General features: G+C 40.3%; 1 protein-coding gene across 3 annotated transcripts in view; it reads left to right on the top strand.

Moving 5' to 3' along the window:
* The window catches only part of LOC131512343 (probable cation-transporting ATPase 13A4), a 155,598-nt gene that overhangs the window by 24,358 nt on the left and 117,026 nt on the right, over nucleotides 1-14,214 (top strand). For 2 of the 3 annotated variants that reach the window (XM_058730868.1, XM_058730866.1), the window contains exon 1: nucleotides 5,569-6,060. In XM_058730868.1, the coding sequence (XP_058586851.1) occupies nucleotides 5,998-6,060 (63 nt within the window). In that variant the 5' untranslated portion in view covers nucleotides 5,569-5,997. Of the gene's footprint in view, nucleotides 1-3,041; nucleotides 3,879-4,293; nucleotides 4,627-5,568; nucleotides 6,061-14,214 lie in introns of those variants that run through there. The other variant, XM_058730867.1, reaches the window with a different exon arrangement.

Raw genomic sequence — 14,214 nt, 5'->3', positions numbered from 1 at the left:
TGAATTGTAACAGTCTATAATTCTTAACAGTTACACTCTAAAATGTATTATTTTCTATATTCAAATTTCTAGCTTAAAAGTTCTTAGAATTAAGTACACTGGCATGAAGTTTCTGCCTGGGGATTTACTCTTTTGACTTTTTTTTTTTTTTTCTAAATAGACTGTCTTTCGTGACCTAAAATTATCATCTTAGTTGCCAACCAAGGTAAGCTTCACAGAGGGGAAGCCGCCTTACCTTTAGAGAGGAATCTTTTAGTTTAGTTTTGGAAATCACAGAATGCACGGGAATGGGGCTTTTCTGAATGTGGATATATGAGCCACCCCAAACCACCTTAAGGGAGGTCAGACCCCAGTGCTGAGCAGGGAGAATCAGAGACAACCTCTCAATCAGCCTCTGAGAAGTAGAGATAGCCATTAGCGAGCTCTTTTCTTCTGTAATTAAAGGGAAAGCCTTGTATCTTTGTATTAGACCCTTTAATCTAAGGGTTGCTAAATGTTTTACAAACATTAATTAATTCAATTGAGCTTCACATCAGCACCTTGAGGCAGGTAATTCCTCTTTGGGACATCACATCTTCAGTTTTCCACATTATGCATTAGTGCAGATTAAGTTAGTTAATAATAACAGTAAAACTTTGAGTTTAGATAAAGTTCTATAGCCAACAGTCTCAAGTATTCTACAAATATCAGATTTGGGTAATGAGGACTAAAGAGGAACCTTGAGGCAGCTCATTGCCAACAATGACAAGGCAGAAAGGCTGCACATGATTGAGGTTCTACTCCATGCTGAGGACACATGACCTTGAACAGTTCTTTGACCCCTTTGTGACTCAGTTCCTAAAGCTCTCAAGTGGGGGCAATAATATTACTCACCTCTGCACTTCACAGAGATGTTGCAAGGAATAATGTTTGTAATATGCTATGGAGTTCTCAGATGAAAGGTGGAAATTAATATATGATGAAACATTATTACCACTTATCTTCACACCGTCTAAATGGGTTAGGCTAGAGAAGTATCAGCATCCCCACAGTGCTGGCAGAAACTAGTCCTGCCATTATTTCCATTTAACATCTGTTATATACATCCAAAGAGGTTGAGAATTGCTCAGAGCAGTGGGTATGCTTGTGGGATAAATGAGAGCAAGCTGAGATACCAGATCAACCAAGAGGTAGCTAATTATTTCTTTTCTTTTCTTTTCTTTTTTTTCCTTTTTCATTCTTATTTTGAGATGAAATGTTTAAGAGGAAATGAGTGCAGAGGGAGAATCAGAGAATGGCTGAAGCAACTTTTCTTCAGACATTCCTCTCAATTCTAGGTCATCAGCATATGTGTGTGATTAGTAGTCTCTGAAGGAGCTCTTGTGCAAGAACTCCTCTGTGCCTTTGCTTTCTGTCTCCTTTTCCAGTAATGTTTTCCCTAGCCATCTCCATTGATCTAGGCCAGCATAGAGCTCCCTACCTCCACGGAGCCTTCCTGGCTTCATTCTCTACCTGGACTCCCTCTGCCACTCCTTTGTATTTAGCACATGTTTTGTAATTTATATTTTAGTGTTGGTCTTGCTTTCCAGCACACTTCACTCTTCAAAGGTGTATTCTAGTAATCTCTGTTCTTCATCTAGTACAGGTCTTGATATACTGAAGTCAATCAAATAAGTATTAAATGAATAAATGGAAACTGTCAGCAAAATGTCACGATTTGAATTCAGACCACACCAAATCCATATCTGCTCTTCTCACCATGGGTGAGGCACCTGCAGTGCAGAATAGAAATATTGAACAGGCAAACTGGGAAGAGAAAGACTGATCTAAACTTTCAACCCCTTTGGGTATATACCAAGAAACACATATGGTAAGATGCTTAATTTTGTAAGAAACCCCCAAACAAACAAACAAAAAGAAACCCCCAAACTGTCTCCCAAAGTGTTTGCACCATTTTGCATTCCCACCAGCAATGAATGGGAGTTCCTTTTGCTCCACATACTTGTCAGCACTTGGTGTTGTCGGTGCTATCAATTTTGGCCATTTTAATAGATTTGTAGTGATATTTCATTGTTGTTTTAATTTGCACTTCCCTGACAACATTATCAAATGTGTTGAAAACATGTGTCTACACAAAAGTCCTCCCATGAATGTATGCAGCTTTATCCATAATTGCCACAACTTGGAAACAACCGAGATGTCCTTGGGAGGTGAATGGATAAATACACCATGGTATATCCAGGCAGTGAAGTGTTATTCAGCTCTAAAAGCGAATGAGCTATTGAGGCATAAAAAGACGTGGAGGTAACTTACATGTATATTACTAAAGGAAAGAAGTCACTTTGATAAGGCAACATGCTGTATGATTCCAATAGTATAACATTCTGGAGAAAGCAAAATGATTGAGATAGTGAAAGAATCGGTAGTTGCTAGGGGTTGGGAGAGACATAGGGATGAATATAAGGAGCAGAGAGAATTTTTAGGGCAGTGGAACTAGTCTGTATGATACTGTGATGGTGGATATATATGCCATTATACATCTGTCAAAACTCATAGGATGTATGACACTAATGTAAATTTTGGATTTGGGGTGAAAATGATGTGTTGAGGTTGGTTCATCGACTAACAAATGCACCATTCTGGGTGTTGACAATAGGGGGGAAGGATGTGTATACACAGAAAGTATATGGGAATCTCTGTACCTTCTGCTCAATTTTGGTGTGAACCTAAAACTAGTCTAAAAAAAAGTCTATTAAATTTTTTTTAACAAAGAAATTAAACTTTCCAACAGGGAAATTGAGGATGTCACTTAGAGGGTTCAAGGGAACTCTCCAAAGGTGTTTAATATCACTTTAGAACATGCTGATGCAATGATTCCTATAATATTTACACAGGAGCTGATCACAAAAAAATGTGTGTATTTATGAAACCAGTTTGCCTTCACTTGTGTCATTACCCATTGCATTAAGTCCAGACCCAGGCCTCAAATTCAAGACCTCCCTGGAATCGCCTTGATCTGTATTTTCTGCCACATCTCGCTCTCCTCTTCTTCCATCACACAGCCTGGCTACAGGAAAGGTGATGAATGCACCCTGGACAAAGCTGTGTGCCTCTCCTTCTGATGGCTCCCCTGCTTCACATTCTTGTTCTGGGAGTGGCCCCACTCCCAGTCCAGGCTTCAGCATCTCCACCTGCTAAGACCTTCCTTCCCTGTCTGTTTTCAAGGCCCTTCTCAAATGCTTCCTCCACACAGAGGCTTTCCTAGCCAAATAAAGGCAACATTCCTTGCAGAACACTTTGTATATAGCACACGAACCTGTATATATACTGGAAGATCACTGCTCATAAGTCACGCTGCCATTGGGGCATTGGGATGTTTTACTATTAGAACTCCTGGAGGAACGTGAGGAAACTGTCACTATTTCACAGTCATCAGTTCTACTGGACCATGTCGTTGGAGATGATTTCCTACAGATTTCCCTGGGTTTCACAAAAATGTTTCGTGTTCTTAGGGACTTCTTTTGCTATTCAAGTTTGGCTTCAATATTGTTATTGCATGAGTAGATTTGTTGAGTGACATAAGTTTGGGCGAAGGCTTTCCTTGAACTCTTAATCATTTGCACACTCATCCTCACCCACGGTGGTGCCCGAGTTGCCAAGTGTATTGAGGATCCCAGCCAGTGGCATCAGTGCAAGGATTACCAATTATGGACAAGAGAATGAAACCCTCTTCTCTTACCTGCACTCTGGCATCAGGATGCTTATCACCACTTTACATACTAACACTCAACCCCCATCAGTTGGTGCAAACTTTGAAATCTCACTGTAATCATCTCTCTCCTACATATTTGAACGACTGCCTGCTGGAGCTCTAACGTGTTCACTTACCTTTCTGTGAGGTAAGTTTTTTATTGAGATAACTCTCACTCACAAAATTCACTCTTTAAAGGTGTGCAATTTAGTGAACTTTAGTATATTCACAAAGTTGTGCAGCCAAAAATCACTGTCTAATTCTGGAACATTTTCATCCCCCCCCCACCCAAAATCCCATACATCTTGTATTTTGATCTTGTGGTGAAATGCTAATTTCACTTCTATTTATTTGATGAAATGTGTGCTAATGATATTTAGAAACTCAAAACAGTATGCATATGTTTTGTAATTCATATTACAATAGCTTAGTATTTTTTATGTTTATCTTGCTGATACTTTATCATTTGGTCAAGGTTTTATGTGTGTGCATATACACACACACACACACACACACACTTTAGTCTTGATCTTTTTTTTAAGTTTGTTTATTTATTTTGACAGAGAGAGAGGCGGAGAGAGAGGAAGAGAGATAATCTCAAGCAGGATCCACAGCTGACAACATGCAGAGCCTGATGTAAGGCTCAATCTCATGCACCATAAGATATGACCTGAGCCGAAGTCAAGAGTCTGACTCTTAGGCGATTGAGCCACCCAGGCACCCCTAGTCGTGGTCTTGTTAGGGCTACTAGGGTCAAGTTGGGGATATTAGTGCCAAGAGTTGTAGCTTGAAGGAGTGAGTGGACACGGTGAAGGTAAAAATAACTCTCCTTTATTGAACACATACTTCTTCCCTTGTACTGTTCTTCACACAAGTTTTAGGAAGTTCTAGTTCAGGTAAGTTCTATTATCATCACCTTTATGTGAGGAAATAAAGGTTTTCTAAAGCTTATGACACATATTATCCTAAGATGGCAGAACTAGGCCATCTTGGTTCACAGCCCAAATTGAAACCCAGGCTCTTCAAGTTCAGGGCACACACCTTTAACCACTATGTTCTACTACCTGCTGTTATATTGGACCTTTAGTTTAATGACACCAACAGCACTTGATCAGAGCTGTACAATATGCTCTCCCAAGTCCTCATTCAATGCCTCAAATTACTGGATGAGAAGAGGCAGCTCCTGTAGGTTAAATAATCACATGGCTCACAGAGCATGGACCAGCAGCTGGGATCCAGGTTTCTCTCCAGAGCCACAGTGGCTGTGTGTTCCCCTACACCATGTTGAGGCTTCTGACAGCTCTCTCAGACTTCTGGTCCAGCTTTCATAGTAACAAACCGCCTTCTATCATATTTATTTGCACGTTTGAATCCTGACGTCAGTCTGAGGGTAGCAGATATCACTTGATTTATATGGGCAGTCCCCGTGCTCAGATTATGTATATTGAATGAAGGTGTGGATAAATTAAAAAATGAGTCTTGCCACATAGTCATGTGAATATTTTATTTCTAGACTTCCTCAAGAGTTTAACCACCAATATCTTAGTGAGAGGAGACCACATACAATAGTTTGATTATACCTTTGTTCTTTCTCTATGGTTTTCCCAAAAGTAAACTCAATTCCACATACACATTGAGTAGAACATTTTGCATGCACAAAGAAATGTGATTACAAATAACTTTGGAAGAGGATTAGTCGTAATTTGTACCTTTTGTAAGCAAAATGAATGAGGATACTATTAAAAGCTGGTGGATTGGGGCTTTCAGTAATCAAATAAAATCTGCAGCTCTGTCAGCCACCCCTCCCCAACCCCCCACCCCAATTCCTTAGCCTCTGTGAATAAAGCAGTGACCTGGGAGTTCTTGAGCCCGCTCCCCCACTCCTCGGAAAGATCTTGCCAACTCGGCATTGTCCTGTTGGATTTGCAGTCAGATGTCTTATGCTGGCAGGCACTGGGCAGGCAATGAGTTCTTTCCCTGTAAATTGGGCACAAAAAGACCGGCATGGGAGCAGCCTCTTTGGGGACAGCTGCTCTGAGACAATGCTGTAAGCAAGGCAGAAATTCCTCCGAGCAGAGGGCGACTGGTGGGAGGAGTTCAGTTTGCTAAGTATTGTCATTTGCCGAGAGTAGGTGTGTGCACAAGAAGGAGTCTTAACCTGGAGAATCATTAACTCTTTCAGTCAGCTGGCTAGCCGCGGTGGCTCGGCAGGTTGGTCTCGGAGGCTCCTGTTCAGGAAGGCCAGGGAGGAGTGGAATCACTTTTTCATGGGGGACCACTTTGAGAAGGGCCAGCACGCTCTGCTCAATGAAGGAGAAGAGAATGAAATGGTAAGATTCTAGCCACACTCCCCTCTTCCTATTCCCATTCCCCAGCCTCCGATACTGTCCCCTGCCACACACACACACACACACACACACACACACACACACACGCATGCACACATACACACGCATGCGCATGCGTATGCACACACACACACTCTCTCTCAGACATTCACATGCTTCTTTGCAATTTGACTCTGGTATATGTGAGAAAAGGTAGTGTCCAAAAAGTCTCTCTGTCCCGTAATCTCTGACAGCAGAAATTTGCTAGAATGAAAACACTGTGTTCATTTTATCAAGAATGTTCTCTTTTTAAATGAAACAGAAAGGGAGAGAAGCACAATGCCACTTTATGAAGCATTTTTGAGCCTCACGAGTCTAGCAAGTTCTGTTCAGAACTTTAATGATTTCAGCAAATCCCTAATGTTGGGATGCAGTGTATTCCTTGATAGGAAGAAACAGAACATCCACAGTGAGGTAGGAGTGCTGCTGAGTCTTTGACTCTCTTCTCACATATCTGTGTTCACAAAGAATGTTGGACTGGGAAAACATAAAATATTAACAATTACCAGCCTACACACTTCACTGTTTACTTCTACAATTTTGCTTGTATGTCTCTAGGTATAGAGATTGATTACAAAAAACTTTCTGCAGTTCACTGTCTCTTTTATTTTAGATGTGTTCTCCTCTGAGGAACTATAGGAAAATCAAAGATGATTCTCATGTTCTTGCTGAATTTAAAGCTGTATTTGTCAATTACAATGCAATCAAGAGAGAGTTAGAAATGTGTACTTCTGATTAATAAGGCCTTTCTGCTGATTGTGTAAGTATAGTCTATACCAGTCATGGTGTAATTAAAATGTTAAAATGTGATACTCCCATTCTATAATAGCATTTTATCTTCTTGGAATTAATATATAAATAAGAAACCCAAAAGATGTTTATTTAAAATTTTTCTTCGTTAATTGCTTTAGCTCTGACTATTAAATTCTTTGTTCCTAAACTGGTCTTTCAAGTCTAATCTGCTTACCTGTTCCTATAGCAACAACATTTTTTGGACCTTCAAGAGTAGATCCCTTTTGCTATCAAAGCTGAAAAAATTATAAGGGAATAAAAGGCACCCAAATCTACATGGGCTTCTTAACCATCTCCTCACTTCTTTTGGATTTGACTCTGCCTAATGACAAGTGTCTTTAGGCCCTAAGCAAATATCACTAGAGATGACCTTCTGACCCTATGTTGAGGAGTGAATCTTCTATTATTCCCCATATTGAGTTGAAAATTTGACCCTCATCTTGGAATCCCTTCGCCAGAAGGCAGGGGCTCCTCCCTCAAATCCTCAGATGGAAACACACCCACTCTTTTCTCATACTCTCATTTCTGCTCTTTGACGATTTGTCATTCAGTAGTCATTCAGAGTCATCCACTGGCTAGTAGACATTCCTAGTGCTAGGGAAACCACCGTCCTGCTACTCTAGCCTACACATTGCGGCGTGGCAATTTTGTCCACAGTTCATCCTCATAATGGCACCGCCTGGTGCAGCAGGGTGTCAACTTCATGTTGTGTGCCTCTGAAAGTCCAGTTAGGAGGCAGCCTTTGGTATGGAGAGGCACTCTGTGTTTCCCAGAGAGCGGTCATTTGGCCAGCAGTCTCCCTAATGGGGAGATGCGGCCATTAGTATGCAGTCTTGGGCTCTCCATCTTGTTCCGCCTGGAGAGACCTGGCCACCTGCCTGTTGCTGTGTCTGACTCTGTCCCTTGTAACTCACTGCTCCATTCCCTGTGCCCAGAGCTGTAAACTTCCAAAATTATCAAAATCTCTTATTTATTTATGTATTTACTTATTTTTTATTTACTTCTTTACTTATTTATGATAGAGGATAACTGACACACAATGCTATATTATTTTCAGGTGGACATTCCATTGTCAGTGATCTGACAATTCTATACATTACAAAATGCTCACCACAATAAGTGAGGTTACCGTATGTCACCATACAATTTTATCCCAATATTATTGACTATATTCCCTATGCTGTACTTTCCTACCCCATGACTTCTTTATTTTATAACTGGAAGTTTGTACCTCTTAGTCCCCTTCACCTATTTTGCCCATTCTCCCAACCCCTTCCCCTCTGGCAACCACCAGTTTGTTCTTTGTTTATGAACCTGTTTTTGTTTGTTTGGTTGGTTGGTTGGTTTTTTAGATTTCACATGTGAGTGAAATCATGTGGTATTTGTCTTTCTCTGACTTATTTCACTTAGCGCTGTACCTTCTAGGTCCATCAATGGTGTTGTGAATGGCAAGATCTCACAAAAATTATTAAGATGCCTTAAAATTGTTTAATGTTTATTTATTTTTGAGAAAGAGAGAGAGAGAGAGAGAGAGCGCACTAGCAGGGGAGGGGCAGAGAGAGAGGGAGACACATAATCTGCTTCAGACACATAATCTGAAGCATGTTCCAGGCTCCGAGCTGTCAGCACAGAGCCTGACACAGAGCTTGAACTCATGAACCATGAGATCATGACCTGAGTGGAGATCAGATGCTTAACCAACTGAGCCACCTAGGTGCCCCCAAAATTATTAAGATATCTAAAAGATAGTCCACATATTTTTATAGTGAGAGTGAGTTTACCCAGTATTTTCTTGGCCACTAGCTAATTTGGTTTTTACTATAGTTCATAAGGTACCTACTATGAATCACACCTTAAAGATGAAGAAATTGATGCACTGAGAATTTACCTGTCTAAGGTTGCATCAGCCAGTAAGTCCAGGAGCTGAGATACCATATGAATTAAGTTGGTACCTCTTTTTGCCTCTAGACCTAAACATAGCCTGGTGATACCTTTTTCAATCCTTCCCGAGGACATTGTACTCTTAACAGATCACACTTCCTCCCTTGATATAACAAAGCTTGGGAGAACGTCTGATCTTCGATTCTCTAGGATCTGTTTTGTTATATATGATTTGTAGATTTGTATTTCCTGAATAAGTCCATCTTTTCTGACTTCAATTTTAATCCCTTTTAGAAAGCCAAAAAATTATCTACAAATATGTCACCCCAAACTGTTTACAGTTTCTTGCTTTATAATATACATTATTTGGACCTTTGCAGAAGTTATTCCTTCAATGACAGAAATGACTTCAAATTTCAAGAAAAAACAACATTCAGGGGTTTAGCCCTCATGTCAAGTGAATAACCAGAATATTTCCAGGCCTAAAGATGCCTGGGACTGTCTTCCATTCCAGAATAAAAGTAATAGGAACTAAAGAGCAACTCTAGGTGATATGAAAGTAATATTTCTTAAGTGCAAAATGAGACAGGAGACAAGAGAAGAAAGAATTTGTTAGAAGGACGAGGAAGAAAGGTGGGGGGGGGGGGGGAATAACCTTCAGAACAGGCTCCTCCAGATGACTGACTCCTAGGCAGTGCCTCCTCGAGTGGACCAGAGGCCCAGCTCTCACTTGCCTTGGGCTAGCCACTTGCTGCTCTAGCCTGTTTCCGTATTTGTCGAATAGGAGTGGTCCTTCTTGCCCTATCTGTCTCACAGGGCTCATATGAGGATCCGCTGAAATAAGCTACAGGGAAGGGTTTTGAGGAGTATAAAATTCTAGGTAAGTGTAAGCTCCTATTATCTAAACAAAGGAAGAGTCAGGGCTTCAACAATTAACCAATTGAATGACTACTACCCCCCAAAATGAGGTCATCTCATCTCACTAAATAATGACAAGGAAGGAATGTACACTTCTATTCACAAGCTACAGAGACCATTTATAAAGAGAGGAACTGAGTTCCCTTAGACCTTGTAGTGCTTACTTTGAGAAAACCTCTCCCTGTCTTGGGACTAAGTTTCCTCCATTGTAGAGGGAGAGTATCCAACCACCGGGGAGCTCGAATTCCTTTGAATTCTATTGTTACATATTTATGCTTTGAAACATCTTCGAAATACTGAGTGCTCATTTCCTTACACGGTGACTTAACAAAGATATCCTGCTTTAATTGATTAGAATATTGCTTACCATTATCCTTAGTTACACCCTAATGAAACCATACTCCTTTGGGGGAAGTGTTTTATTCTAGCGAGACTTGTTTCTGAAAGTAATGTTCCCCGATTTTTTTTTCTTTCCTAGGTTCTAGAAAATACAAAAAAAAATCAACCCTTGAGTTGTTTTCTGATTATAAACATAACATGTTTACTATAAAAATATTGAAATGACAAAAAAAGTCTAAAAAATGAAGTAGATAGGATTCATAAATCTTCCACTCAGACCATGATCAGTATTGTTGACTCTCTTTCTAGACTTATAAAAAGTGCATACGCAAAATTCATCTAACATATAAAATTTAGTAATTTTTTACTACACTTTACTATTATCTATACTGTTGCGTTTATTTACATCTGTGTATCTGTATCATGGAAATACTACATAATGGTGTGCTACTTATGTCTCTTTCGACTCCACATTCAGTAACCTGAAATGAATAATGTTGCGAATATTTATTCCATAGAAATTGGTAAATGCAACACAGGACTTACATCCTGACCCACCTGAAGGCCAGTTGTTCAATATTTACCAGCATACCACCGAACATATTATTTCTTCAAGACTTCCATTTCCCCCCGATACATGTCTAAATACAGGAAGCATGTTGTATTTGGAGATCACCCATTTATTTGCACTATGCCTCATGCCAAAACACAATAAAAGCAATCACACTCTATTCTAAACATGCATACACATTCACAGATATATTTTATTTAAACAAAAAATGGAGTCATTCCATCTATACTTTTTTATGCTGTCCTTTTCATCACTGCTAAAAACATATCATGGATATATTTTCCTTTGGATAATTATTGCTTCCACATAACTATTTTAATGTTTAAATTGTATTTAAATAAACTATGGCATATTCAGCAAATACCTCGTGTGGCACACTTGTGTTAGTTCTAAATGTTTTGACTGTGATGGGCAACTTTGTACATGTACTTTCATATATTTGTCAGTTTATTTCCATAGGATAAAGTCCTAGAAATAGCACTGATGCACAAAAGGGGATGTATGTTTAAATTTTGAGTGATGCATAATGCCAAATTGCCTCTCATAAGATTGTGCATGTACTAAATTTACAGTCTGACTTGCAATTTTTTTTTGTGTGTGTGTGTGTGTGTTTTAGAGAATATTTGCTTTCTCTACCCCACTTGCCAGTGTTGAGCATTATCCATCTTTTCAACTCTGGCTCATCTGATATATGAAAATGATACTTTATTATTGTATTACTTTTGCATTTCCTTGGCTTGAAATTGAGTACATCTCTACATGTTTAGCAGCATTTATAGTTTTTTGACTGCAATCTCTTAACATTATCATGTATGTCATAGCAACGAGTAGAGTGCATAACTAAAGCCTGGTGAATGGGGAAAAGCAAGAGAAACTCTTTCTAAACTTCCATGTCGTTTCTGAGAACGGCAAGAAGTCAGTGCTGTGATGAGCGCATAATAAGGCAGCAAGGTGGTGTGTGTGGTCTTTGCCACTTTGAAAGCCCTGTCGTGCCTTCAGCATGAGCAAGGGACATCTGTCCTCACCAATTATTTGGCTCACTTTCAGAGCCAATGTTCGTCTTTTCTTCTCTAACACCAGGAAGCGAAAGCACACCCCCCCCACCTCAATAGCCATTTATTTATTATGCTCCGTGAGCACCTCCGAGTCGGTTGCCAATGTTAACTAGTGAACCCACAGATCTCATAGTGGGGGAATTGTGTTCAGACTGAGACATTTTGTCAGTTGAAGTGTTCAGGAAGCTGGGCCACTGGCCAAGTCTAGTGTCTTTATTCTTGATTCATTGCTGCAGAACTCCCATGGAGTCAACTCATCTCGGACATAAACTCTTGAGGGGTAAGATTTAATTGCTTCTTGAGGGGTAAGATTTAATTGCTTCTTGAGGACAGGGACCCTGCTTGCTTCACCTTTCTCTAGCCTCCCCCTTCCCTTTCTCCCTAGCCTCAGAATTTAGCATAGTGCTTGGCACACACAGTCAGGGCATCTTTGATAGCATGATTGCAAGCTCCATTAACCTGTAATTTTGCATTCTGAGAATAGGGAGGCAGCAGGGCTTAAAGGGAGAAGCAGTTTGAATAATCTAAAAAGAAACTTAGGAAATTGTATGTTATTTGTTTGGAGTGGCCAATCATCTTATGAATTTATCAATCGACTCCTCTTTCCTCCAAGCATAAACAGCTTATTCTTTGGAGTTAATTAGCCATACGACACTATTTTTCTATGAGCTCCTTTATGCTATCCTTTCATCCGTTCATGTATCAACTCAACAAATATTTACCAAACCCTTACTCTGTGCCAAGACTTCTCTGTGCTAACCAACGAGGATTTTGAGTGAATAGCAAAAAGCTTTTGTTTTAAAGGAGTTCACAGTCGAGCGGGCAGGCCTGAGTACATAATTTGTGGGGCCTAGTGCAAAATGAAAATGAGGTGCCCCTTGTTCAACAATTATTAAGAATTTCAGGGTGGCTCTAGCCGAGCATTAAGCCAAGTTCAGGGCCCTTTTGAGCGCAGGGCCCTGAGGAATTACTCAGACATGTGGCCATGAAGTTGGCCCTACAAGTGGGGGAGCCAGGGGCACAAACGTAATGAGAGTATGATAAAATAGGTGCCACTGGGAGAGTAATGTACATGCAGTTGTGGGAGTGCAGATGAAAGAGAAACTCAGTCAAAGACAACTTCAAAGGGAGAGGTGGCATTTAATTCCCCTGGAGGGGTGGGTGAGGGCAAAATCATGAAAGGCTTTATAAGACACCCTCACGAGTGCACATTTTACCCTTTTGATTCCCAAACACTGGTCCCTAAAAAAACTGTGCCAGATTCAAGTTGAAGAATCTGTAAAGAATAGATTCCTAGCCCCTGCTCCAGATGTCCTGAATTAGAATCTTTGGTGGTGGAGCTAGAATTGGTTAGAATGATTGTGTTGCCAGCCTAGTGGACGCAATGATGCTGCTGCTGGAAATGAGAAATGATATGGTAGGATTCACCTTTCCAAAGAATGTTGTATCATGGCGGGAGGAAGGTTGGTGGGAGGAGGAGAGACCAGGTAGGAGGTGTTTGAAATATCTTAGGTGAGAGATTCAGTTGCAACTACCGCCTTGGCACAGAGGATGCTGAGTAGAGAATGGATTTGAAAAGTTACTTAGACTTGGGGAAGCCTGGGTGACCAGTCGGTTAAGCGTCTGACTCTTGATTTCAGCCCAGGTCATGATCTCAGGGTTCGTGAGTTCGAGCCCCAAGTCGGGCTCTGTACCAACAGCACAGAGCCTGCCTGGGATTCAATCTCTCCCTCCCTCTCTCTCTCTTTCTCTTTCTCTCTCTCTCTCTCTCTCTCTCAAAATAAATAAATAAACTTAAAAAAAAAGAAAGATACTTAGAATTGAGAAGATTTCATGATCCATAGATTGTGGGGTAAGAGAGAAGAGGTGAACAGGATGAGTAGGATTAAGGGTGTCTTTAAGGTTCCTAGTTTGTACAGTTGGGTGGGTGGGGGGGGGGGGAAGTTGATGCAAGCACTGAATCCCACAGGGAAAAGTAGGAACAGGTCGGGAGTTGAAATGACAATAATAGTAGCAAATGACAAAAATAGTAGCAAATAGTAGGTGATCGACGTGGACTAGGAACTTTATACACAGTAACGTACTTAATTCTCTCAGAAACCCTGTAAGGAATTATCATGTCTCTTCTGCAGAGGAGGAAACTGAGGTGTAAAGAGGTTAAGTAGCATGACCAGATTCATTTGGCTAAGTAAATGAAAGGCTATGGCTTAAGATCCCAGTTTAAACATAATTGTTTACTGCCTTTTAATTTTTCAGAATTCTGAATGTATTACTTTAGCTGTTAATGGTGGCAAAAACAGCAGGGCTGTAACTGAAAGAAATACAACATTAGGAGACAGGAGACTACTAGCATTGTTGTGTTGGCTCTGCCGTTATTTATTCTTTCACATTTAAAGCAAATCACAGTCACCTCTCTTTGACTTTGTCTCATTTACAGGGTGGAGATAATAAAACCTTACTAGCTTGAACCAGGGACCAAGGCCAATGGCTTCTTGAGGCCTTCTCTAATACACACAAAGGATATGATTTCAAAAGTTCTAA

The sequence above is a fragment of the Neofelis nebulosa genome, chromosome 5 (assembly GCF_028018385.1).
Source record: "Neofelis nebulosa isolate mNeoNeb1 chromosome 5, mNeoNeb1.pri, whole genome shotgun sequence".
Lineage (NCBI taxonomy): Eukaryota > Metazoa > Chordata > Mammalia > Carnivora > Felidae > Neofelis > Neofelis nebulosa.
Note: the sequence above shows the minus strand (reverse complement) of the source record. Positions and strands in the feature narration are given on the sequence as shown.